Source organism: Oryctolagus cuniculus, chromosome 6, assembly GCF_964237555.1.
Source record: "Oryctolagus cuniculus chromosome 6, mOryCun1.1, whole genome shotgun sequence".
In the NCBI taxonomy this organism is placed as follows: Eukaryota; Metazoa; Chordata; class Mammalia; order Lagomorpha; family Leporidae; genus Oryctolagus; species Oryctolagus cuniculus.
The window spans coordinates 167,362,655-167,382,739 of NC_091437.1; the positions used below are offsets into that span (position 1 = coordinate 167,362,655).

The 20,085-nt window shown below is 71.0% G+C and overlaps 1 protein-coding gene across 9 annotated transcripts; it reads left to right on the plus strand.

Moving 5' to 3' along the window:
- The first annotated feature begins 7,080 nt into the window (after positions 1-7,080).
- RHPN1 (rhophilin Rho GTPase binding protein 1) lies at positions 7,081-14,860 on the plus strand. Of its 9 annotated transcripts, XM_070075590.1 has the most exons (15): positions 7,154-7,511; positions 10,297-10,412; positions 10,774-10,899; positions 11,029-11,152; positions 11,788-11,865; positions 12,048-12,172; positions 12,244-12,410; positions 12,485-12,660; positions 12,770-12,926; positions 13,005-13,076; positions 13,168-13,362; positions 13,649-13,725; positions 13,982-14,128; positions 14,197-14,358; positions 14,615-14,860. In XM_070075590.1, exons 1-15 carry the CDS (start codon positions 7,431-7,433, stop codon positions 14,810-14,812), a joined length of 2,001 nt encoding a protein of 666 aa, XP_069931691.1. In that variant the 5' UTR covers positions 7,154-7,430; the 3' UTR covers positions 14,813-14,860. The 9 variants fall into 9 exon arrangements, with proteins under 9 accessions (XP_051697789.1, XP_051697788.1, XP_051697795.1 ...); XM_051841835.2 differs by having other exon boundaries at positions 7,087-7,511; positions 12,770-13,076; positions 14,008-14,128; positions 14,618-14,860; XM_051841832.2 differs by having other exon boundaries at positions 7,089-7,511; positions 14,008-14,358.
- The last annotated feature ends 5,225 nt before the right edge of the window (positions 14,861-20,085 follow it).

Sequence of the window (20,085 nt, forward strand, 5' to 3'; positions counted from 1 at the left end):
CCTGCGGGTCCTCCGAGAGGCAGGCGGCGGCGTCCTGGAGGATCTGCCGTGCCGCGGGTCACAGGTGAGTTACACGAGAGCAGGTCCACGCCATGGCCGACAGGACTGCTGCTGCACTAACAAGGCCGCCGGGAAGGACGGGACGCCTGGGGTGTCCGCAGCCGGGCCCGGCCGCCGCCGCACTGCTGACGCACTGGAGCCGCCCGGTGGGTGGCCGCAGCCTCTGTGTGCAAACCGGACAGCAGGCCCCGGGCCGGAGCAGGGAGCCCGCGTCGCGCCCCAGCGCCAGCTGCACTTCCCAGCCTGCTCCTCGCTAAGGCGCCCGTCGGGGAGACCCGGTGGAGCTGGCGCAGCTCTGGCTGTTGGAAGCGTTTGGGGGAGTGAATCGATGGGTGGGAGGTCTTCGTCACTCTGCCTTTTGAACAAATACATCTAAAAAAGTGAAAGGAAGGCTCTTTATATGAACAAAATACTCATAAAATGGTCTGTGTGTTTCCAGAGAGAACACAGGTATTGAAAACTTTAAAAATGAACCACGGGCAGGAAGTGCAGACACTGACCGGCCGCCCTGGGCTCCCTGGTTTCTGGCTGGGCCCCTTCCTGAACAGCCCAGCATCCCCTCTGCCTTTCGTCAAAACCTGAGGTGGGGGCAGGTGCCGGCGCGGCCATCAGGCCTGGTTCCCCCCCACACACCTGCCGCCTGCGCTCAGCCCTGCCGAGGCCGCAGGTGGTGGGCCAAGGCCCCCGCTCGTGGTGGAGCTCCAGCTCCTGGCCCCGGCCAGGAAATGCTGTGGGCGTTTGGGGCGTGAACCTGGAGGTGGACATCCGTCTCTGTCGTCTTTTGATCACGTATCTATCTGCTGCCCTCTTTTCAAATGAATAAATCCATCTTTTTAAAAACTAGGTTGCTGTACTACAAGGCAGAATCGGTCACGGGGCGTCCCCACCTCCTCCCCAGCCTGACGCCTGCGTCCCTGTCCCACTCGCCACCGTGATTCACAAACCAGCAAAGGGCAGCCTCTGCCCGCACCGAGAACCCGCAGCCCTCGTGGCCTCGCTGCGTGGTTCTGAGGGAGGTGACTCGACTCAGAGCAGGGCCAGTTGAGTCCACGTGCGAAACAGCGACAGGAGACTCCCACACCATGCTCAGCCACAGCGAAGGCCCTGTGTCCCTGAAGTCCCCACGGGGCCCACAGTCTGCATGTGTGTGCTGACATCTCAGGCTCTCTAGGAACGGGCGGGGCCAGTGAGGTCGCCTGCATGGGGACAGGACAGTTCCCACGCCACTTTCCTAGGTAGGGCTAGGCGGAAGACCAGCGGGCCACGGAGAGCTGGTAGGGGGCAGAGAAAGAGGCAGAGGCACGTGGGGACACAGGAGGGAAGCACCTGGCTCAGGCCGCGGCGGCGTGGTGCTGCTGGCAGGGCCCCAGTCAGCCTGCCTGCCACCCGCCGGGTCGCCGTGCCTGTCCCCGGCTGTTCCCACGCTGGCCGCCCCTCGGCACCTCCCTCCCTGCCTGGCCCTTTCCTCTCGGTGTGCCAAGCTCCCACACCCCCACACCGGGGCCCGCACCAGCCTCCAGGATGCAGATGCGGGTCCCCTCCTGTGGCCGCTCCTCCAGCTCATAGGGGCCAAGCAGCCTTGTTCTCAGCCCCCCCCCCGACCCCGCCCCCGCCCAGACCATGCCTGCAAAGTCCCCACCGACCTGGTCCTGCCGACCTCTGCACACTGGCCACAGGCAGTCACCAACTCCCGGGGATTCCCGAGCCCGCTGCTCCCAGCTGGCCATCTGGCCACCACGGCAGCCATCTCACACGCTGGCCCCAGGGACGGGGCAGCAAACGTGTCCAGGGGGATCTCGGCCCCTGAGCTGCACCAACAGCCCCAAACCCCGCCGCCCGCCTGCCCGCTGCGGACCACCCCACCTGCTCGGCTTCCTCCTGCTCCTGCTCCTCCCCCAGCCCAGCGGGAATCCCAGCCTGGCAGCTCCCCCAGGCTCGGCGGAGGCTGTGCCCCGGAGCGAGCTTCCCGCAGTGACGGCGCCCAGCCACTGCTGGCTGCCCACGCGCCAGCCCCAGCCTCCTTGCCACGGCGCTGCTCTCGGGATGGACCCAGGGACCAGAGAGACGCCCGCGCCAGGCCGCCCGGCCAGCTGCAAGCTCGCTCTGCCCCACCCACCGCCCGTCCCAGCGAGCTGCCCCTCCTCTTCCCCGAGGGTCCTGGAAGGTCCAGTCTTGCCTTGCCAAGGGGCCTTGAACTTTCTCTGTCTCCCCGTGGCTTCCTCCAGATGTTTGTTTACTTCCACCTACTTGAAAACCAGAGCGACAGACACACAGGGCTCCGATCGCTGGTTCACTCCCCGAGTGCCCACAATGGCCAGCAGTGGCCAGACTGAAGCCAGGAGCCTGCAACTCCCTTTGGGTGTCGCCTGTGGGAGGGGCCAAGCACGAGCGCCCTCGCCTGCTGCCTCCCAGGATGCAGCAGGAAGCATCGGCAGCGGGGTTGGGGGTTCGAGGCCAGGGGGGTCTTTGTGTGAGGCCCTCAGCCGTCGGCTGGAAGAGCCGGCGTCTCGACTGGAGACACTGGAGACCGGGCTGATGAGCGTGTCTGCTTATTAGCAGTCAGGCACAGATGTTTATAGTGGAGAACAAAGCTGGGGTAGGAACAGCAGTTCTGCAGAGCAGAAGGGGCCGCGTGCCGAAAGACCCCTACCAGTCGGCTTCACGCAGGCCACGCAGGCCCGTCTGGAATGTGGGAGTTGCTTATCGCCTCTCTGTTTATTGGTCACGAAGGCACAGCCACAAGGCTTCCAACAGGAAAGGGGAAGGGGGAACTGGGCCTGGGGCTCCTGCGCCGGCCAGCAGCCAGGCTGTGGGGTCCCGCCCACCTCCCTCACGGACAGCGCAGGCAGTCCCACGGGACCACCCACAGGCCAGGCCCTCTGCTGGCACCCGCCGGGCCACACGCCCACCCCTCCTCAGGACGGTTCCAGTGGTGCCGCTGGGAGCTGTGTCCTCAGTAGCCCTTTCTAGCCTTGTCCAGGCCTCCCACGGGGGTGACAGGAACCCAGTCACCTGAGCCACTAACTGCCTCCAGGGACTGCGTTAGCAGAAGCTGGGCCAGGAATGAAGCCCAGGTGGGCCCAGGTGGGACCCGGGCAGTTGCACCTCCAGGCCAAACACCCACCCCAGTGTTTCTCAACTTTTCCTCCGATAATACCCACGCCTGTCCCTCCTCTGGGACCGCGTGTGGCTGGGAGGGGGGCAGCCACGTGCGCGCTTTGCTGAAGGGGCTGGATGGTTGTCACCTGTGGGCCGTGTGACAAGCATCGCCTCCGCTGACTCCGGCCCCGGGTCCCTGGGTGCCGCCCCACACACCCTCGAGGACGCGCGCAGGAGGGCAGCTGGCCCGTCAGCTCGCGGTGGGCGGGCTCCACCTGCACGCAGGCACCCCGGCAGCGCCAGGTGAGGGCTCTGCCTGCAGGCCCCTCCCACTACGGAAGTGCACCTGCAAGCCAACGGGGCGACTCCGGGCCGCGCTCTGACCGCAGCTCGACCCCGACAGCCCACGCCCGAGTTCCCGGCGCCCCCGGGAAGGGAGGCCGGGAAAGCGACCCGTCCTGGCTGTGCTGGGCTCGGCACTGGCCCTCCTGGGCCATCCCGTGCCGCAGGTGGGGGAGCGGCGCGGGCGAGGCGCGGCGCCGGGCGATTCCTCTGGGGCTGGGGGCTCGACTGGGGGCCCGGCTGCGCCCAGCTGGGAGGCGGCCGCGCCCCCAGACCCGCGCTTGCGCAGTGCCGTCCGAGAGCCTGCGCAGGCTGCGGGGGCCCTGTCCCGCACAGAGACCCAGGCGGGTCCCGGAGGCCGGAGCGCGAGCGCGGGGGTGCCTCGCCCTGTGCCCTGCCATTTCCCTGCCGCCGGCTTCCCGAGGCTCCTGTGTGCAGGCCGAGACCCCCGCGACCCCCGCCCCCGACCGGGACCTGGGAACGCGTTCCTGCTCCCTGCTGGGATACCTGGATCGAATTCCGCGCCCGGCCCAGAGACGGGGCGGCCTCATTCGCTCCCTCTCTCTTCCTCAAGGCAACCACAAATTTTTTAAAAAGTACTTAACGGTGGGGCCGGTGGAGCGGGCATCCCACGGGGGCTCCCTGGGCGGGAACCCTGGCTCCAGCTTCAATCACGGCCGCCACCCGGGAGACGGGGTGGGGGGTGGGGGTGGGGGTGGAGTCCCAGCTCCTGGCCCAGCCCTGACATCGCGGCCACTTAGGGAGTGAGCCGCCCACGGGCCGTCTGCCTGCCTCTCAGTAAATAAATGAATAGTAGCAGGGGCCTGGCCTCCAGGAGGCGGCCTCCCAATGTCAGGCCGGCTGCTGACTTAGCAAGGCTTCCTGGGGGCCTGGCAGTGCGGGAGAGTGCACACACGTGCATGCACTGCGTGGGTGCACACGTGTGCGGGTGTGCGTGCACGCGTGCCTGTGTGTACACGCGTGTACACCAGTGTGTCTGCACGCAGTGTCCATGTGTGTGCAGTTTACGTGCGCGTTCACGTGTGTTCACGCATGCTCCTGCGTGTCTGTCGGCCACCTGCATTTTCGGTTTTGTGGGCTGCTCCTTTCCAGTACAAGTGGCTGTTGCCCTGGGCTACCGTCTCCACCAGGGCCGGGTAGCCAGCAGTTCCTCCACAGGGAGGCTGGAGGCCTGGCCCCGGGGCACTTGGGGGAGGGAGGAGGGGCAAGCCCGGGCCTCTGGCAGCAGCGGTGGTGCAGTGTGGACCCCGCGTTTTGCCGCCCGGCCAGCTCGGGGCCCCCACATTCCGGCCTCGGAAGTGCTGGTGGCGTCTGCTCTCCTGGCTGGGCCTGGGCTGCTGGCCGCCGGTGCCCGTTTTTCCTACTTAGCTTCGCTTCAAAATCCATTCTAGACGCCCTTCCATTCAGGGCACTAACTCCTCGTCTGTCACACGCGGTGCAATCCTTTATTTATTTACTCGTTTGAAAGGCAGAGGTAGAGACAGAGGTCTTCCACGGTTCACTCCCCAAATGGCAGCAAGGCCAGGGCTGAGCTGATCCGAAGCCAGGAGCCCAGAACTCCGCCCAAGTCTCCCGTGTGTGGCGTCTTCCGCTGCCTCCATCGAGCTTTCGTAGGGAGCTGGATCGCAAGTGGAGCGGCTGGGCCCCGGGCAGCTCTCATATGGGGTGTGGTGTTGCAGGTGGCGGCTTTACCGGCCACAGCACAACGCTGGCCCCTACTTTTTTAATGTATTTATTTATGTATTTGAGAGGTGAGCTACAGAGAGGGAGAAGCAGAGGAAGAGAGAGAGAGGTCTTCCATCTGCTGGTTCACTCCCCAAATGGCCGCAACAGCTGGGGGCTGGGCCAGGCTCCTGGGTGCAGGGTTCCAAGGACTTGGGCCATCCTCCACTGCCTTCCCAGGCCACGAGCAGGGAGCTGGATCAGAAGTGGAGCGGCCGAGACAGGGACCAGCGCCGCTGTGGGACGCCGCATTGAGGGGAGTGGCTCCCCCAGCCCAGAAGCTTCGGAACCCCGGGGCTAAACCTCCTGTGGTGCCCCACGGCACAGGCACAGGCACAGGCACAGGCACAGGCTTCCCACTGAAGCCCTCGCTCAGCTCCTCTCTCCACTTCCCTTTTAGGCGACTTAAGTGCCTGTTAACTCAGCCCCTACTGGGAGAGGGCTCCGGATCCCGAGCAGTTTCACTGGGACTTGTGGGTGGTGGTTTGCTAAGAAGCCAGCGGCGAGTGCACTGGCATCGCGGGGTCCCGTGCACGGCCCAGCAGCAGCCCCAGCCCCCCAGCGGCAGCCTAGCGGGGTTCACAGGACTGCCCACCCCGCAGCTGCCCCTCCTGCCCCGGGGGTGTTGCTTGCCTTCTTCCTCTTACGGATTTATTTATTATGTGGAAGGCAGAGCGACAGAGAATCTCCCAACTGACCTTCACGCCCCAGATGCCCACAACAGCCAGGGGCTGGGCGCCACCAGCCGGCTCTCCCACGTGGGTGCAACACCGCCGGCCACGCTCGGCTGCCGCCCACGCACCTCCCAGCAGGAAGCTGCACCCAAAGCGGGATCTGGAATGCGCGCGTCCCGGGCAGCAGCCCTGGTGGCCGAGGGACAGACCTGGCTACCTGAAGCCCCCAGGGCCCAGGTCAGTGCAGGGGCAGGGGGCTGGCGCGGCCCGATCGGCCAGCACTTTTCAGGCGCGCGGCCCGCGCCTCCTACCCGCCGTTGGAGTCTCCTCCCAGCGCGCTCAGACCGCAGGTCGCCCTGTCCACCTGCTGGGCCACACGGTCCCCCCCTACAGGCTGCCCCAGCCGCCCAGGAGCGCCCCTCGGGCCACACACTCTGGCCCGGTCGTGTCCCCGCGTCCAGGGGTCAGCCTAGGGTCAGCCATGGTGGCGGGGCTCATCCAAAGGAATCCGCAGATGCTTGAAACCCGGGGGTCCTGCCGGCCCAGGGGCCAGCGGCCAGCTGCCAGCGCGCCCCCCGGCCCAACCTGGTCACCCCCGTCACATCTCCCAGGCACTGCCCAGGCCTCCTGGGCACACGGGCGACCCTGAGGGCTGCTGAGAGCGCTGGGGTCTCCGCGCGGGCACAGAGGGCCGAGACGACCCGCGTGGAAGCCCCGCACAAAGGCGGCGGCGCCTGGACCACAGGCGGCATGGGGCGCTGGCCGAGGGTCCCTCGCGGCCGGTGCGAGTCAGGCGGAGGGTGCAAGGGGCCCCCAAGGCCACCGGGGAAGGATGCGCCCTGGCCAGGGGGCGTGAGGAGAGAGCCGTGCGGGAGGCCTGCGAGCCCGCGGGGCTCGGACGCGGGCGGGCCATGGTCGGGGCCTGCCCGCTCGGCCGGGTCTGGCCGCCCGCACCGCGCCCCCGAGCGCCCCCGCAGGACCCGAGCGGGACCCGCAGGCCCCAGCGATCAGAGGCCCGGGCGCGCAGGGGCGGCTATGGAAGGTTCTGGAAGCCTCACTGCGCGCGGCGCGCCCTAAAGAAAGCAGGCATTGTCCGCCGACAAAACCGTTTTAAGTCCCCACCGCTCACCGTCCCCTAGAGGGTCCCGTTGCCGGGGCAACGGCGAGACGTCCCGCACAGGCGCCAGCGGCCGGGACCCGACCTCCGCGCCCACCGCGACGCGGGGTTTCCCTGTCCCGCGGCGCCTGCGCATTGTCCGCGGTTGCCAGGGTAACCGAGTTCCCCGGGACTCCGCGGGCCGAGCGGGATGGGGGCTGGCCTCCGGGAGCCCGCCTCTTTTGTTCTCTGGTTGGTCGGTATTGCCGTCCGTCAAGCGGCGGCCGCCACCGATTGGGCAAAGGCAAGTTTCGCACGCCGGAGCCGCCCGCTCCCGGGGAGAGCTCTGTCCGCGGCGCGTGTGGCTGCGGCCGGGTGCGGGTCTCCGAAAGCGGGACCGGCTCCCGGGAGCGGCGATGATCCTGGAGGAGAAGCCGGAAGGCCCTGGCGCCGGCGAAGACATCGGCCGGCTGCAGGCGGCCGGCAGCGGCGGCCAGGTGGGCTTGGGGACTGGGTGGGGGTCCCGGACCCACCCTTTCCCCCCCGGGTAGGTCTCTCGGTCCTGGCCTTGGCGCTGCGGGAAGCTGAGGCCCGGCGGCCTCCCTGTTGGGAGCCACAGCCCTCGGGCAGGTGTGGGCTCAGGCCTGTGACCCGGCCCGACCCGCTCCCCGGGCGTTGAGCCGCGCCCTGCCCCCCCCCCCCCCGGAGCTGGGTGTCCCGTGGGGTCACCGCAGCTGGGCTGTTGGTCCCCGCGCCTCCTCGCCGACCCTCCCAAGCCCGTAGCCCGGACGCCGGTGTGTGTGCTGGGGCGGAGACCTGTTGAGGCCGCCTGGGACAGCGTCCGCTGCTTGCTTGCCGCGCGGCCCCGGGAGACGCCGCCCCGGCCCGGGGGCTCTCGGTCGCGCGCAGTCCCAGGACGTCGGGCTGTGCCGGGCCCCTGGGCTGGCTCCGGTCAGCTTCCTTGTCTGGGGCTCCGGTCTTCTGGGAGGGCGTCAGCCGGGGCTTGGGCTGCAGGCACGCAAGTGGCCAGGCGGTGCTGACCAGAGCCCCCGAGGGCCCAGTCCCTGTGCGCCACAGGTGCGTCTCCGCTCGGCGGCCGCCACGGCTGCGGGTGGCCGGCAGGGGGAGCGCTGGCCGTGCCCCGTGCTGGTTGCCAGCCTGGACACGGGGCAGGAGCCGTCTGCAGTGGCTTCGCTGGCCGCTGCGTCCTGACCACACCCTGGGATGACCGGGCGGGCAGGCCGGCCGGGGGCCCTGGGTGAGGTGGCTCAGCCCAGGCAGTCCCCGCAGACCGGGGCGATGGGCTGTGGCCCCCGGGGGGTCTGCAGTCACCAGCAGGTCAGTCCAAGGTTCCTCCGCCTGACTGCACGCCAGCGCTCCCTGGGCACACAGATTCTTGGGTCGGGGACAGGCACTGGGGCACAGCGGGTTACGCGGCTCTGCTCCTGGCCTCGCCCCTGCTGATGCCCCTGGGCAGCAGCAGACGGCCCAGTGCCTGGCTCCTGCACCCACGTGGGAGACCCGGCTGTGGACTCCCAGGCACCTCGCTCCAGCCTGGCCCAGCCCCTGCTGTGGGGGCATTTAGGGAGTAAGCCGGTGGACGGAGGACCTCTCTCTCTCTCTCTCCACACTTTCAAATAAATAAATAAATGTTTAAACTGAGAAACTCCAGACGTGGCCCAGCTAGGCCAGGCTGCGAGAGTGGGACCTGCCTGGAGGAACTCAGGAACCCGAGACACCCGCCCTGTGGGGGATCCCACAGCCACTGCACCCCCGGGACCCCCGTGGCCACACCCATGCCCTGTCCCCTCCCGCGTGGTGGCAGAGAGAGGGTTTCCACCGCCCCAGGCTCCCTCTGCCTTGGGCGGGCCTCAGGGCCGGGGCCTGCGGGGGCAGGGCTCTGGCCAGAGCCGACCGGGCTGGGGTGGGGGCTGGGGCTGGTGCTGCCTGACCTCCGCCCACACTTTCCTGCCGGCTGCCCGGCGGTCCCTGCGCTGGGGCTGGGCCTGGGCCGAGCAGCAGGGGTGTGGCGTGTTTGTGTCCGTGTTGTCCACACACACACACCCCTGTGGGGACACCCGGGGACCATGGTCCATCTGTCCTCTCCCAGTGCAGGGCAGGGACGGGCACTGTGGTGTCAGGGGCCCCCGCTCCTGCAGGGGCCACTCAGGCCGGTTGGTGCCTGCAGGGAGGGGAGGGACAGTGGCCGCCGCGCCCAGGAGGGCAGCCCTGTGGCCGGGGCCATGCCCAGCGCCCGTCTCGGCGGGGCTGGTGGCCCGAGCCCCTGGAACCCACAGGAACTGCAGCAGGACCGCTGGGCTGGGGCCAATAGCCTTGGCTGTGACGGCCCCTCTCCCCGGGGCGGCCCCGCCCGAGGACAGGCTGCCCCCTTCTGCGCGGGCGGGCGCTGGGCATGGCCTTGTCCACGCTGTCTGCCCGGGTAGGTCTGCTCTGGGACCAGAGGGTGACTGGAGGCCCCTGCCCTTCACAGCCCAGCCCAGCGCCCTCCTCCGGGAAGCCTTCCCTGACTGACACGCCTCTTGAGCTGGCCCTGGAGGTCGGCTCGGGCCATGGTCCGAGGTGGTGGCGGCACAGGAGCTTCCGTGGGGCCCCTGGGAGGTCCTGCAGGGAGGGGCCGAGCCCGGGGGTCTGAACTGGCCTGAACCAGCCGTGAGCCCACGTCTCCCCGTACAAGGCCAGCCGTGGGCTGGCTGGTGACCTGGCTGGGGAGACCCTGGCTGGCTCAGGTGAGGCTCCGCCACCTCGGGCGCCCAGCAGTGCTGGGAGGAAGCGCAGGAGGGGCCCGAGTGCCTTCAGGGCTGGCCCGGGCTCACGGCCAGCTCAGGGCTGTGCACCTGCCGCCTGCAGGCCCTGAGGGCACTGCCCTAGAGCCAGACCTGGCCAGGTGCCTGGGCTGCAGAGCCACAGCCACCTGTGGGAGGGCCTTGCCCTGGGCCTCAGAAGGGCCTGCAGGAAAGGTGGGCTTCCTGGAGGAGGCGCACCTTGCCTTGCCAGGCGGGCTGTGGACAGAGGCTAATGTGAGAAAGCGGGCGACCACAGCCCAGAGGGGCTGGGCCAGACTAAGGGGTCGGAGGGTGTGGGCGGCTCTGCGGCTGAGGGCGGCACTGGACCCTGAGCTGCGTGTCCAGGGGCTGGGTCTGTGGGGTTCTGTGGGTCTCCCAGGGCTGTGCACCCCCTGCCCTGGCCTGGCTGGGCCGGACAGCCGGGCTCCCAGGGCGGCCTGCGGGTGCGCTGTGACGCTGGGCTCTGTGGCCCCTGCAGGGCTGTGAGTCCCCGGCGCAGGCGCGGCGCAGCCGGCTGCAGAGCTACAGGGCCCGGATCCGGCAGCAGATGGAGAAGGAGCTGCAGATGCGCGCGGGCGCCGAGAACCTCTACCGGTGAGCCAGCGGTGAGCCAGGCACGGGCCGCCCAGCGGCTCAGCGGGCAGAGGGGGGCGGGCAGATGGCCGGCACTCGGCTCCCGCGCTGGCCCATGGGGCCGTGCCACTTCCTGGGCTGCGTGGGGGAGGCTGGGGGCCTCTCTGGGCCCAGGGCCCTGCCTTGGCCTCCACACGGCCCCGGGCCCCGCTGGGGCGGTCGTCTTTGAGCTGCTGCGGGGCACTGGAGGAGCCCTGCCCAGACCTGCGGTGCCACGGGGGGGGCACCACGGGGGGCTCGGGAGGCGCACAGCCCCCAGGAAGGAGGCCTGGTGGGCCCCGCTCACGGGTCGGCTCTGGGGCTGGGGCTCCCGACCCCACAGAGCCACCAGCAACAGCCAGGTCAGGGAGACGGTGGCCCTGGAGCTCGGCCGCGTCAACTCCAGCCTGCAGCTGCTGCAGGAGGAGCTGCAGGAGCTCGGCGGCCCCGACGAGGCCCAGCCTGGCAGGTGCGCGGCCGTGTGGGGCGGGGCTGGGGCGGGGCCCGAGGGGAGGGAGGGGTGGGGCTGAGTGGGGGCGGGGCCAAGTGGGGGGGCCGGGGCGCGACCCCCAGTGCTCAGGGAGGTTTCGGCGTCCAGGCACAGACGTCCGGCCTTAGGGTGCAGGGTCCACGCTTTTGGTCCTAGTGATGGCGTCACTGCCCCCATGATCCCCCTGGGCCTGAAGGAGACCAAGGAACTGGACTGGGCCACGCCCCTGCAGGTAGGAGCAGCCCTGGGCTGGGGGGGCCCTAGAGGGGGCCCTGCTCTGCCCTGAGCTCTGGGGGACCCTGTCCTGCCCTGAGCTCTGGGGGCCCCAGGGGGAGCCCTGCCCTGCCCTCTGGGGGCCCTGGGGAACCCTGCCCTACCCTGCCCTGGGCCCCGGGGGGCTGGGGGCCCTCACCTGCCCTGAGACTCCCCTTGAGCAGATGAGACCTGGAGCGGGGAGGGCTGACCTGGGCCCCCCAGGGTTGTGGCAGAAACGGCCAGTGTGTTGGTGCCCACGCCCAGGGCTTGGATGCGTGCCTGCCCTGGAATGGGGGTCACTGGCCTGGGCCCGCTGGAAGCCCCACTGGGCTCTCCCCATGAGGGTCTCTGGCTCACGCCAGCCCAGGTGAAAACCGCAGGCTCCCAGGGATCCTGCAGGGGCTTGGGACTGGGCCATGTCCTGCGGGGAAAGTGGCCCCCTGCGTGCCTTCAGGCGGCACCTACCGCCCGGTGGCTGTGGGGATTCCTAGGGGAGCGTGTGTGAGTCCCAGCCCCACTTCTGCCCCGGGGAGGGGGGCTGGGGCACCGCTGCTCTGTGACCCCGCCCCACCAGCCACCGGGCTCTGTGCCCACACCTGTCCCTCCCCCCAGGAGCTGATCTCTGCGCATTTTGGAGAGGATGGGGCTTCCTATGAGGCTGAGATCAGGGAGCTGGAGGGCCTGCGGCAGGTGGGCGGCCCTGGGTGCGGGCGGGGGGCTCAGCTGGGCGGGGCCCTGTGTCTGGGCGGGGCCGCGGGGGTACAGCGTGCGCCCTCTCCCCTCTCGGAGGCTCTGGTGCCGGGCCCTGGGTCCCTGCATGGCCTCGCCCAGGCTCCCTGGGTGGGTGAGAGTGGAGGGCTCCCGCCCCGCAGGCCATGCGGACCCCCAGCCGGGACGAGGCCGGCCTGGAGCTGCTCGCGGCCTACTACAATCAGCTCTGCTTCCTGGACGCCCGCTTCTCCGCGCCGGCCCGGAGCCTGGGGCCGGTCTTCCACTGGTGAGCGCTGGCCGCTGGGAGGGCCCCCGCTGGCCGGAGGGGGCGCGGCCTGACCTGCCCCTCCCCCGCAGGTACGACGCGCTCACGGGGCTCCCGGCGCAGCAGCGGGCGCTGGCCTTCGAGAAGGGCAGCGTGCTGTTCAACCTGGGCGCTCTGCACTCGCAGATCGCCGCCCGGCAGGACCGCCGCTGCGCCGAGGGCGCCAGGCTGGCCGGCCGGGCCTTCCAGAGCGCGGCTGGTGAGGCAGCCCCCGGGGCCAGGCGCGGCGGGCGGCCGCGGGCGCGCCCCTGTGAGCGCCGTCTCCCTCCGCAGGCGCCTTCTGCTTCCTGAGCGGGAACTTCTCGCAGGCGCCCAGCCCGGACATGAGCGCGGCCTCCCTCTGCGCGCTGGAGCGCCTCATGGCCGCCCAGGCCCAGGAGTGCGCCTTCGAGGGCCTCTCGCTCACCCCCGCGGCCGCCCACGACTGCCTGGCGCAGGAGGCCGCCCAGGTGAGGCCGGTCAGGGGCCCGGGGTCAGCGTCGCTTCCGGGGGGTGGGAGCACGGCAGGGAGGCCCGGGCCTTGCGGCCGCCTGGACCCCACCACTTGCCTGTCGACAGGTGGCGGCCGAGTACCGGCGCGTACAGGCGGCCATGGCCCAGCCGCCGGCCCACAGCTGCATCCCCGCCTCGTGGACTGCGCTGGTGCAGGTCAAGGCCGAGCACTTCCGCGCGCTGGCCCACTACCACGCGGCCGCGGGCCTCTGCGACGGCGCCCGTGAGTGCCCGCCCGTGCGCCCGCGCGCCCGCCTGCAGGCAGAGCCCGGTCCCGGGCTCACGGCCGCTCTGCCCACAGCGGCCGCCGCCGGATCGCCCCCGTCCAGCGAGCAGGTGTTCCCCGCGGAGCCCGAGGAACGCCGGCGGCTGGGTGAGGGGGTTGCGCCCCGGGTCCCCGAGGCGCGCTGAGCCCAGAGGGCGGGCCCGGGCTCCGCGTGTGACGGCGCTCTGCCCCCGCGCAGCCAAGGCTCACCTGAAGCGCTCCATCCTGGGCCAGGAGGAGGCCCTGCGGCTGCACGCGCTCTGCCGGGTGCTGCGCCAGGTGGACCTGCTGCAGGCGGCCGTGGCCCGCGCCCTGCGGCGCTCGCTGGCCCGCTACTCGCAGCTCGACCGCGAGGACGACTTCTCCGAGGTGGCCGAGGCCCCCGACATCCAGCGTGAGCAGCCAGGGCTGGGGGGTGCGACCCTGGGGGGGGGGGGGGTGCGCCTGCACCGGTGCTCCCGGAGCTGCAGGCCTGGGGGGTCTCTGGGAGGGGTCCCAGTTCCGCCGCGCGGAGGTGCAGGTCGCCGCTCGTACGGAATCCCACACGCGCCTCGGCACCATGGGGGCAGCCTGGCGGACCGTGGGGAGGGACCGGGATGGGTCCGTGGGCAGGGCAGGCCGCCTCGGAGGGGCTCCCCCAGCTGAATCCAGGCCTGAGTTAGCTCCGCCTCGTCTTTCAGCTAAGACCCAGCAGAAGCCAGAGGTCAGGACGCCCAGCCTGACGGGGGGCAAGGGAACTGACCTCTTCCACCGGCTGGTGAGCCCACCCGGCGGCCGCCTCCCGTGCCCCGCCCACACGACCCGCCTCCCACCATGGCCCCGCCCACGGCACCACCTCCCTGTGACCACGCCCCTTCGGCCCCACCCCGACCATGGCCCCGCCCCCACGGCACCGCCTCCCAGCGTGGGCCCGCCTCCCGTGGCCCCACCCTCGCAGCGCTCCAGGCCCAGCTGTGCCAGTTTGGGGGGTGCGGCGCAGCCAGGCCTCTGATGGCTGACCGCCCACCCCCTAGGGACCCCTGTCCGTGTTCTCGGCTAGGAACCGGTGGCGGCTGGTGGGGCCCGTGCACCTGACCCGCGGAGAGGACGGATTCGGCCTCACGCTGCGGGGAGACTCGCCGGTGCTCGTCGCGGCGGTGGCCCCCGGGGGCCGGGCTGCGGTAAGGGGCCCCGCGGCCCGGGCTGGGGCAAGGCGCGCACTCCGGCTCATGGCTCTCTCTGCCCGCAGGAGGCCGGCCTGAAGGAGGGCGACTACATCGTGTCGGTGAACGGGCAGCCGTGCCGGTGGTGGAAGCACACGGAGGTGGTGGCGCAGCTGAGGGCGGCCGGCGAGGCCGGCGCCAGCCTGCAGGTGGTGTCGCTGCTGCCTGGCCCCACACTGCCTGCCGCGGTGAGCCAGGGGCTGGTCCCCGCCCTCCTTGTCCTGCGGGAGCCAGAGCTGCAGGTGCCCCGCCGGGGTGGCCCTCATCGGGGTGGCCCTCGCGGAGTGGCCCTCGCGGCTTGGCTTTCGGGCAGCACAGCCCCTCCCTGGGCTTCACCCCCCACACAGCTGTGCCCATCCCACTGCCCGGCTGTCCCCACCAGAGCCCCCAGCAGACCCACAGCCTGCCCGGCCAGCTGAGCTGACCAGCGTGTGTCTGTCCCAGCAGGGGGACCGGCGGCCAGCCCTGCCCCTGAGGAGCCAGCGGCAGCGTGGTGGAGAGCCGGCCCCAGCGCCGCCCAGCCCCCGGCGCCTCCTCGGCTGGAGCCGCACGGGCAAGGGGGGCAAGACCCGAGGCCCCGCCGTGCCCCGGGCCGCCACGGAGGCTGCGGTGCCCAGCCCTGAGCGCCCGGGGCAGCTGTGACCGGCGCCCCCCCCCCCAGGACCACCATTAAACACCACGGTGCACGAGGCTCTGAGTGCGGTGCCGGGGCTGCGGCCGCCTCACCCACACCCCGGGGTGGGAGCCTCCTCCCCCACACTCTGCCCTGTCCACCCATCCCGCGGGACCCCTGTACCCTGAGCTGCCCTGGGCACAGACCCACAGGCCCCAGCCCTGCCAAGCCAAGCTCCAGGCTCCCTCACAGAGCCAGGGGTGTCCACGGTGCCAGCCCCCCTGCTCAGGGACCCCACTGGGGCCCTTCCCTGCAGCCCCTCGTCCTCGCTTGTCCCCCCTTCTGCCGGGGAAATGGGTGGGTGGGGCGTGGGGCAGCTTTGCTCCACCCTGCGGGTCTACCCCGAATGCCAGGGCCGCTGCTCCAGCCCCTGGCTGTCTCATTCCCTTGCACCTGCGGTGGGCACAGGGGCTCCCCGACCTGCACCTGCTGCACCACAGGGGGCGCTGGCTGTCCTAGTCCAGGCCTTCGTGCAGCTGGAGGGAGGGGCTGGGGTGGGGCTCCCAAGGAGGGGCAGGGAGGGCAGTGAGCCGGGCCCTGCAGGTGCAGCGAGGGGCGAGGCTGGCCACCAGGGGGCAGCTGCTGCCCGATCAAGGCCGATCCTCAGGCAGCCCCGGTTGGGGAGGAGCAGCCTGAGACCCCTGCCGCCTTGTCCTCGCCTCTGGGTGAGGGTCTGTGCCTGGGGTGGGGGGCCAGGTGCACCTCCGCCCTCCTGGGAGAAGCCCCGTGTCAGCAGACCCTGATGAGTGCGGCTGCCTCCCGTCCCGGGCGCCCCAGGCCTGGACTCCCCGGGCTGTGCTCGGCTTCCTGCCTGTCACACCCGCCAGCCCACAGGCCGCTTTCCCTGTGCCTCCGTCCCTCGGGGCCGCCCCTGCCACCAGGGCTTGTCCCAGACCCTGTCCTCCCCCACACAGGGCAGCTGGCCATGGGGAGGGGTCTGCCTGTCCAGCTGCCCAGCGTCGCCCCTCCACCCAGATGGCGGAGCGGCTGTGGAAGCAGCGTCAGCCTGCGTCCTGCCAGGGGCCTGCCCAGCCCTGGGGCCGCACTGAGCATGCTTGGTGTCCCCTGGGGACTTGGCCACAAGAGCCTGCCTGGCCAAGGCCTTCCTGGATGGGCGGCTCTCAGGAGAGCGGGGTGCCCACCCGGCCCTGGCGCCGGAGCCCGCACGGGCCTGGCCGGGCCATGTCCCTGTCACTGTGGGTCACAGGCAAGGACCAGGCCAGTTTGCCCAGGGCGCCTGGAATCCCAGGGCAGATGTGCGCCTTGCGGGAGCAGGGGTCCCCTCCGAGCCAGGGCCCTGGGGGACGGGGAGGTGCCGTGGGCCGGGGAGGGCTGGGCGGCGGCGGCGGGGGAGCGAGGCCGCGGTCCTTTTTGCTTTGCCGACAGAAAACTGCCGGGAGGGAGAAGCGAGCTCCGTTTAGCTTGGGTCAGCAGAACAGACGGAGATTAATGTGGGAGAGGAAGCGCGGGCGGGGGCGCGGCAGGCGAGCCGGGGGCAGGTGTGAGGTGGGGTCCAGGGTGGGAGGGCCTCCCGCCCCCGCGTCCCCGTGCTGCTGCCCAGCCAGCCCTGCCCTGTCGGGGGAGGGGAGAAGGGTGCAGCCCACTCCCATACCCGGGCGCCCCGGGCAGCTGCAGTGCCCATGGGCCGCTGAGGCCGCCTCAGGGCCAGGGCTGGGTGTCCAGTGCAGTTGTCCCGTAAAGGGGGCCTGGGCTAGGTCCCCAGGGAAGGCGGGCAGCCGGCGGGCCGGGGCCACCTGGAGCTGCTGCTGCCTGGCCAGGCGGTCGGGGCCAGCCCAGTGCCCGGGCAGGGAGAGCGAGCAGCGGCTCTGGCCCTGGTTTCCCGGGTGAGGCCCACACGGCAGCCACCTGCCTGCTCCAGGCGTGAGGGGACAGGAGGGATCCGGGCCTGAAGCTGCCATCCAGGAGGGGACACCAGGCCCAAAGGCCGCGACCATCTGGACAGTCTGGGGTTGGAGCGTCCCCCGGCAGGCGCTGGGTGGACAGGAGCACCCCAAGCACCACCCAGACCCGGCCCCCCCGTGGGCGGGGCCAAAGCCAGGCAGGGAGGGCAGAGGTGCCCGGTGGAGCCCGGGCTTCTGTGTGGGGAGGTGCCCAGTGTGGCCCGAGCGTCCCCACCGGGGCTCGGGCGCCGTAACCGGAGATCCTGGGTCTCCCGGGGCAGAGGCCCACGGAGTTGCTGCCCTCCCTCCCCCATCTGAACACGGGCCCACAGCCAGTCCATCATGCAATGGCACAAGGGCCCCTCCCCAGTGTCGCCCCACCCTGCTACCAAGCTCCCTGGCTGCGGAGCGGGAGGGAGGGGCCTGGGTGGTGCTGGCCGTCCAGGGACCCCGGCATTGCCGAGGGCACATTGTCCAGGAAGCCGCTGGACACGGGCTCTGGGGCTGGCACCGGAGTGACACCCGGGTCACCCAGCCCTGGTGAGGGCGGTGGGCCTAGGAGCCCTGGGGGGGGGGTTCTGCAGGTGGGGACCCCCCACGGCAGCAGGGGCAGGAGCGGGGGAGGTGGGACCAGGGTTGGGTGAATCGAGGCGGGGAGCGGCCGCTGAGTCCGGGCTGCGGCTGCAGGACCTGGGGCAGAGAGGCCCGGCAGCTCCCCACCCAGGCTGGTTCCACTCGGGCGGGGTCACCAGGGCTGCCCAGAGCCAGCCTCTGCCACTGGGCCACGGGCCTGCACTGATTGGCAGCGGCTGGGCCCCTCCCCGCCCGAGGGTGAGCCAGACCTGCACTAAGGCAGAGTGACTTATCGAGCTGTCGGGGGAGCGCTTTAAGACAGAATTATAGGGGAGAGGAAAAAGATTTTTACCAAATTAATGAAAAATCAATCTGGCCTCAAAAATCCATTAGCCTTGGTACCGCGCGGCTGCCGGCGGAGACGCACAGTCCGACAGCGGCCGTTAACCGTTAACCACTGCGGCCCCTGCCCGCAGCCCGGGCCGTCCCCGCCCCCACCCGCCCCACAGCCTGGCCCTGTCCAGGAGTGCAGACCGAGGTGGCCAGCAGTGTGGACGGGAGGTGAGGTGTGTGCCGGCCGCTGTGGTGTCGCCGGCGGTGGTACAAGGCCTGGCCGAGGTGCTGGCTAGGGGAGTGACACAGTGGTGATGACCATGGGTGAGTGAGTGACCAGGGGATGAGGGGACAGGCCTGTGCCCTGCCCAGCCGCTCCCCACGGCGCTGCCCCCTGGGGTGCTCGCTCACCCACTCGGGGTCAGGGGCTCCTGAGTCTCCACGGGGGGTTGGGGCCTGACCCCCAGGAGGGTGGCTGCAGCTGTGGGGGTGGGGTGATGCTGTGAGAGGAGCTGGGGCAGTGGCCAGGGGACCCCCAGGCCAGGCCCCCCTCCCCTGGGAGTAGCCACAGCCAAGGAGGAAGGAGGGAGGCCGGGCTGGGAGGAGGGGCTCTCAGGGAGCCACAGCCCAGGTGGGGTCCCGTTGCCAAGGTGATAAGCACAAGGGGGCTGGGGGCTCCACTCCCAGGGCTGCAGCTCCCAGCCAGAGGCCAGGCAGCCAGAGGCCAGGCAGCCAGGGGCTGCAGGACAAGGCCGCCGGCCCACCCTGCCCCGCTAGGCCCACCCCACTCCGGATCCAGGCAGGCAGGTGGAGGCCGCGGTCTGACGGATCAAAGCCCAATTCATTAGCAGGGAGCGAAGCCGGCGAGGTCCATGGGGGCCGAGCCGTAGGCCCCTCCCGCATCGATCGGAGGCTGGCGGGCAGCCCACAGCAGCCAGCGCCCAGGGGTGGGGGCCGGCGGGCAGCCCACAGCAGCCAGCGCCCGGGGGTGGGGGGGCGGAGCCTGGCCTGCCCAGCCTCCACTCTCAGCCCTGCCCACTGACCCCGGCAGCGGCAGAGACCCCTGGGCCCCAGGTGCCCTGCGGGGTGGGACGGGAAGACTGCTCCGAACCCGCGCTCTCCCTGCGGGCCCCGCAGCACAGGCTGCCCCCAGGCCCCGCCAGGCCAGCGTCCATCTAATCAATGGGACGGATCTGCTGACCCAGGCCTGGCCCGGTCGATAGCAGCTCGGCGGTGCTGTGCTGTCCTCAGTCCCCAGTGGAGCCGGGTAGGGGCGGCGGCCCTGACCCTGCAGCTGCGCCAAGGCCCAGCTGTGGCACCTGGCCTCGGCGCTCTGCCCGTCTCCCCAGTGGGCCCCCAGCCACCATCCCCAAGGAAACGGTCTCCGCCCCAGCCGCCCCCAAGCCCCGTTCTCCAGGGACACCAAGGGCCCCCCAGGTGGCAGGAGAGAGGGGAGGGGTGTGGCTGGGACCCAGGCGGGGTGGGCTGTGCTGGAGCCACTGGGGCTGTCCCCCTGCGCGCTCCACACGTCGGCACCCGGATGCCAAACTGTCGGTCATGAAACACCCCTCCTGCAGCGGCTCTGGCCCCGTGTCCATCAGGGAGGCGCCCACGGTTCTTCCCCTCCACGCGCCTCCTCTCTGCCCAGGTGAGGGTCATGGCCCAGGCAGCGAGCAGTGGGTCGGTGGCTGGGCTGGGCCAGAGGAGCCTGGCAGGGAGGCCCCGCCCCACACAAGGGCTGGGAACTCTCAGGCCGGCCGGCCTGCATGGAGATCCCTGAAGTCGGACATCAGTCCCTTACCCCAGGGGCGGCCAGGGTTCTGACCAGCGACAGCACCTTGTACACCTCGGGGAGCCTCCCGGCCACGCTCCCATCCTCCACCAGGGGGAGCCTGAGGGAGGGGCTGAGACCCTGGGCCAGCCTGGGACTGCCCCCAGGGCTCCACACCTGTGACCCAGAGGGCGCCGACCCCGCCCCCTGCAGGGCGTTGAGAGGCTCCAACAAAGTGACCGCGTGGGGGGTGGCCTCCCCACTGCCTCCCAGAAAACACCTCCCTCAGGGGCCTGCGTCCGCCCCAGCCCCCGTCCCACGGTCCCCGTGGCCTGTCCTAGGGCCTGCTGTCCCCAGAGCAGGACCCTCAGCCCTTTCCCTCCACACGTCCTGGTTCCTGGAGACCCCTCCCTGCCCGCAGGGTCGGTCACTGCCCCCCCCGGGTGCAGGCTCGTGGGCAGCGCTGGCGCAGGGTCAGCAGCGAAGGTGAGCGCGCAGCCCCACCCGCCTCCGCCCCCCCACACTCACCCCTCCTCCCCAGCCCCTGGCTCTGCCGCCCAGGCCCTTCGTCGCTGGGTGATCTCCCCCAGGGCCAGCATCCCCTGGCATGGCAGGAGTGTGGGGACAGCAGGGAGCCCGCCTCGGGCCACACCCTCCCGCCTTG

Bases quoted from the DNA above. Each gene is read 5' to 3' on its own strand.
- RHPN1 (XM_051841828.2), top strand. From the start codon at position 7,431: ATGATCCTGGAGGAGAAGCCGGAAGGCCCTGGCGCCGGCGAAGACATC. The intron at 7,512-10,296 runs GTGGGCTTGGGG...TGGCCCCTGCAG, and splicing joins CGGCCGGCAGCGGCGGCCAG to GGCTGTGAGTCCCCGGCGCA. The intron at 13,726-14,007 runs GTGAGCCCACCC...GTTCTCGGCTAG, and splicing joins CTGACCTCTTCCACCGGCTG to GAACCGGTGGCGGCTGGTGG.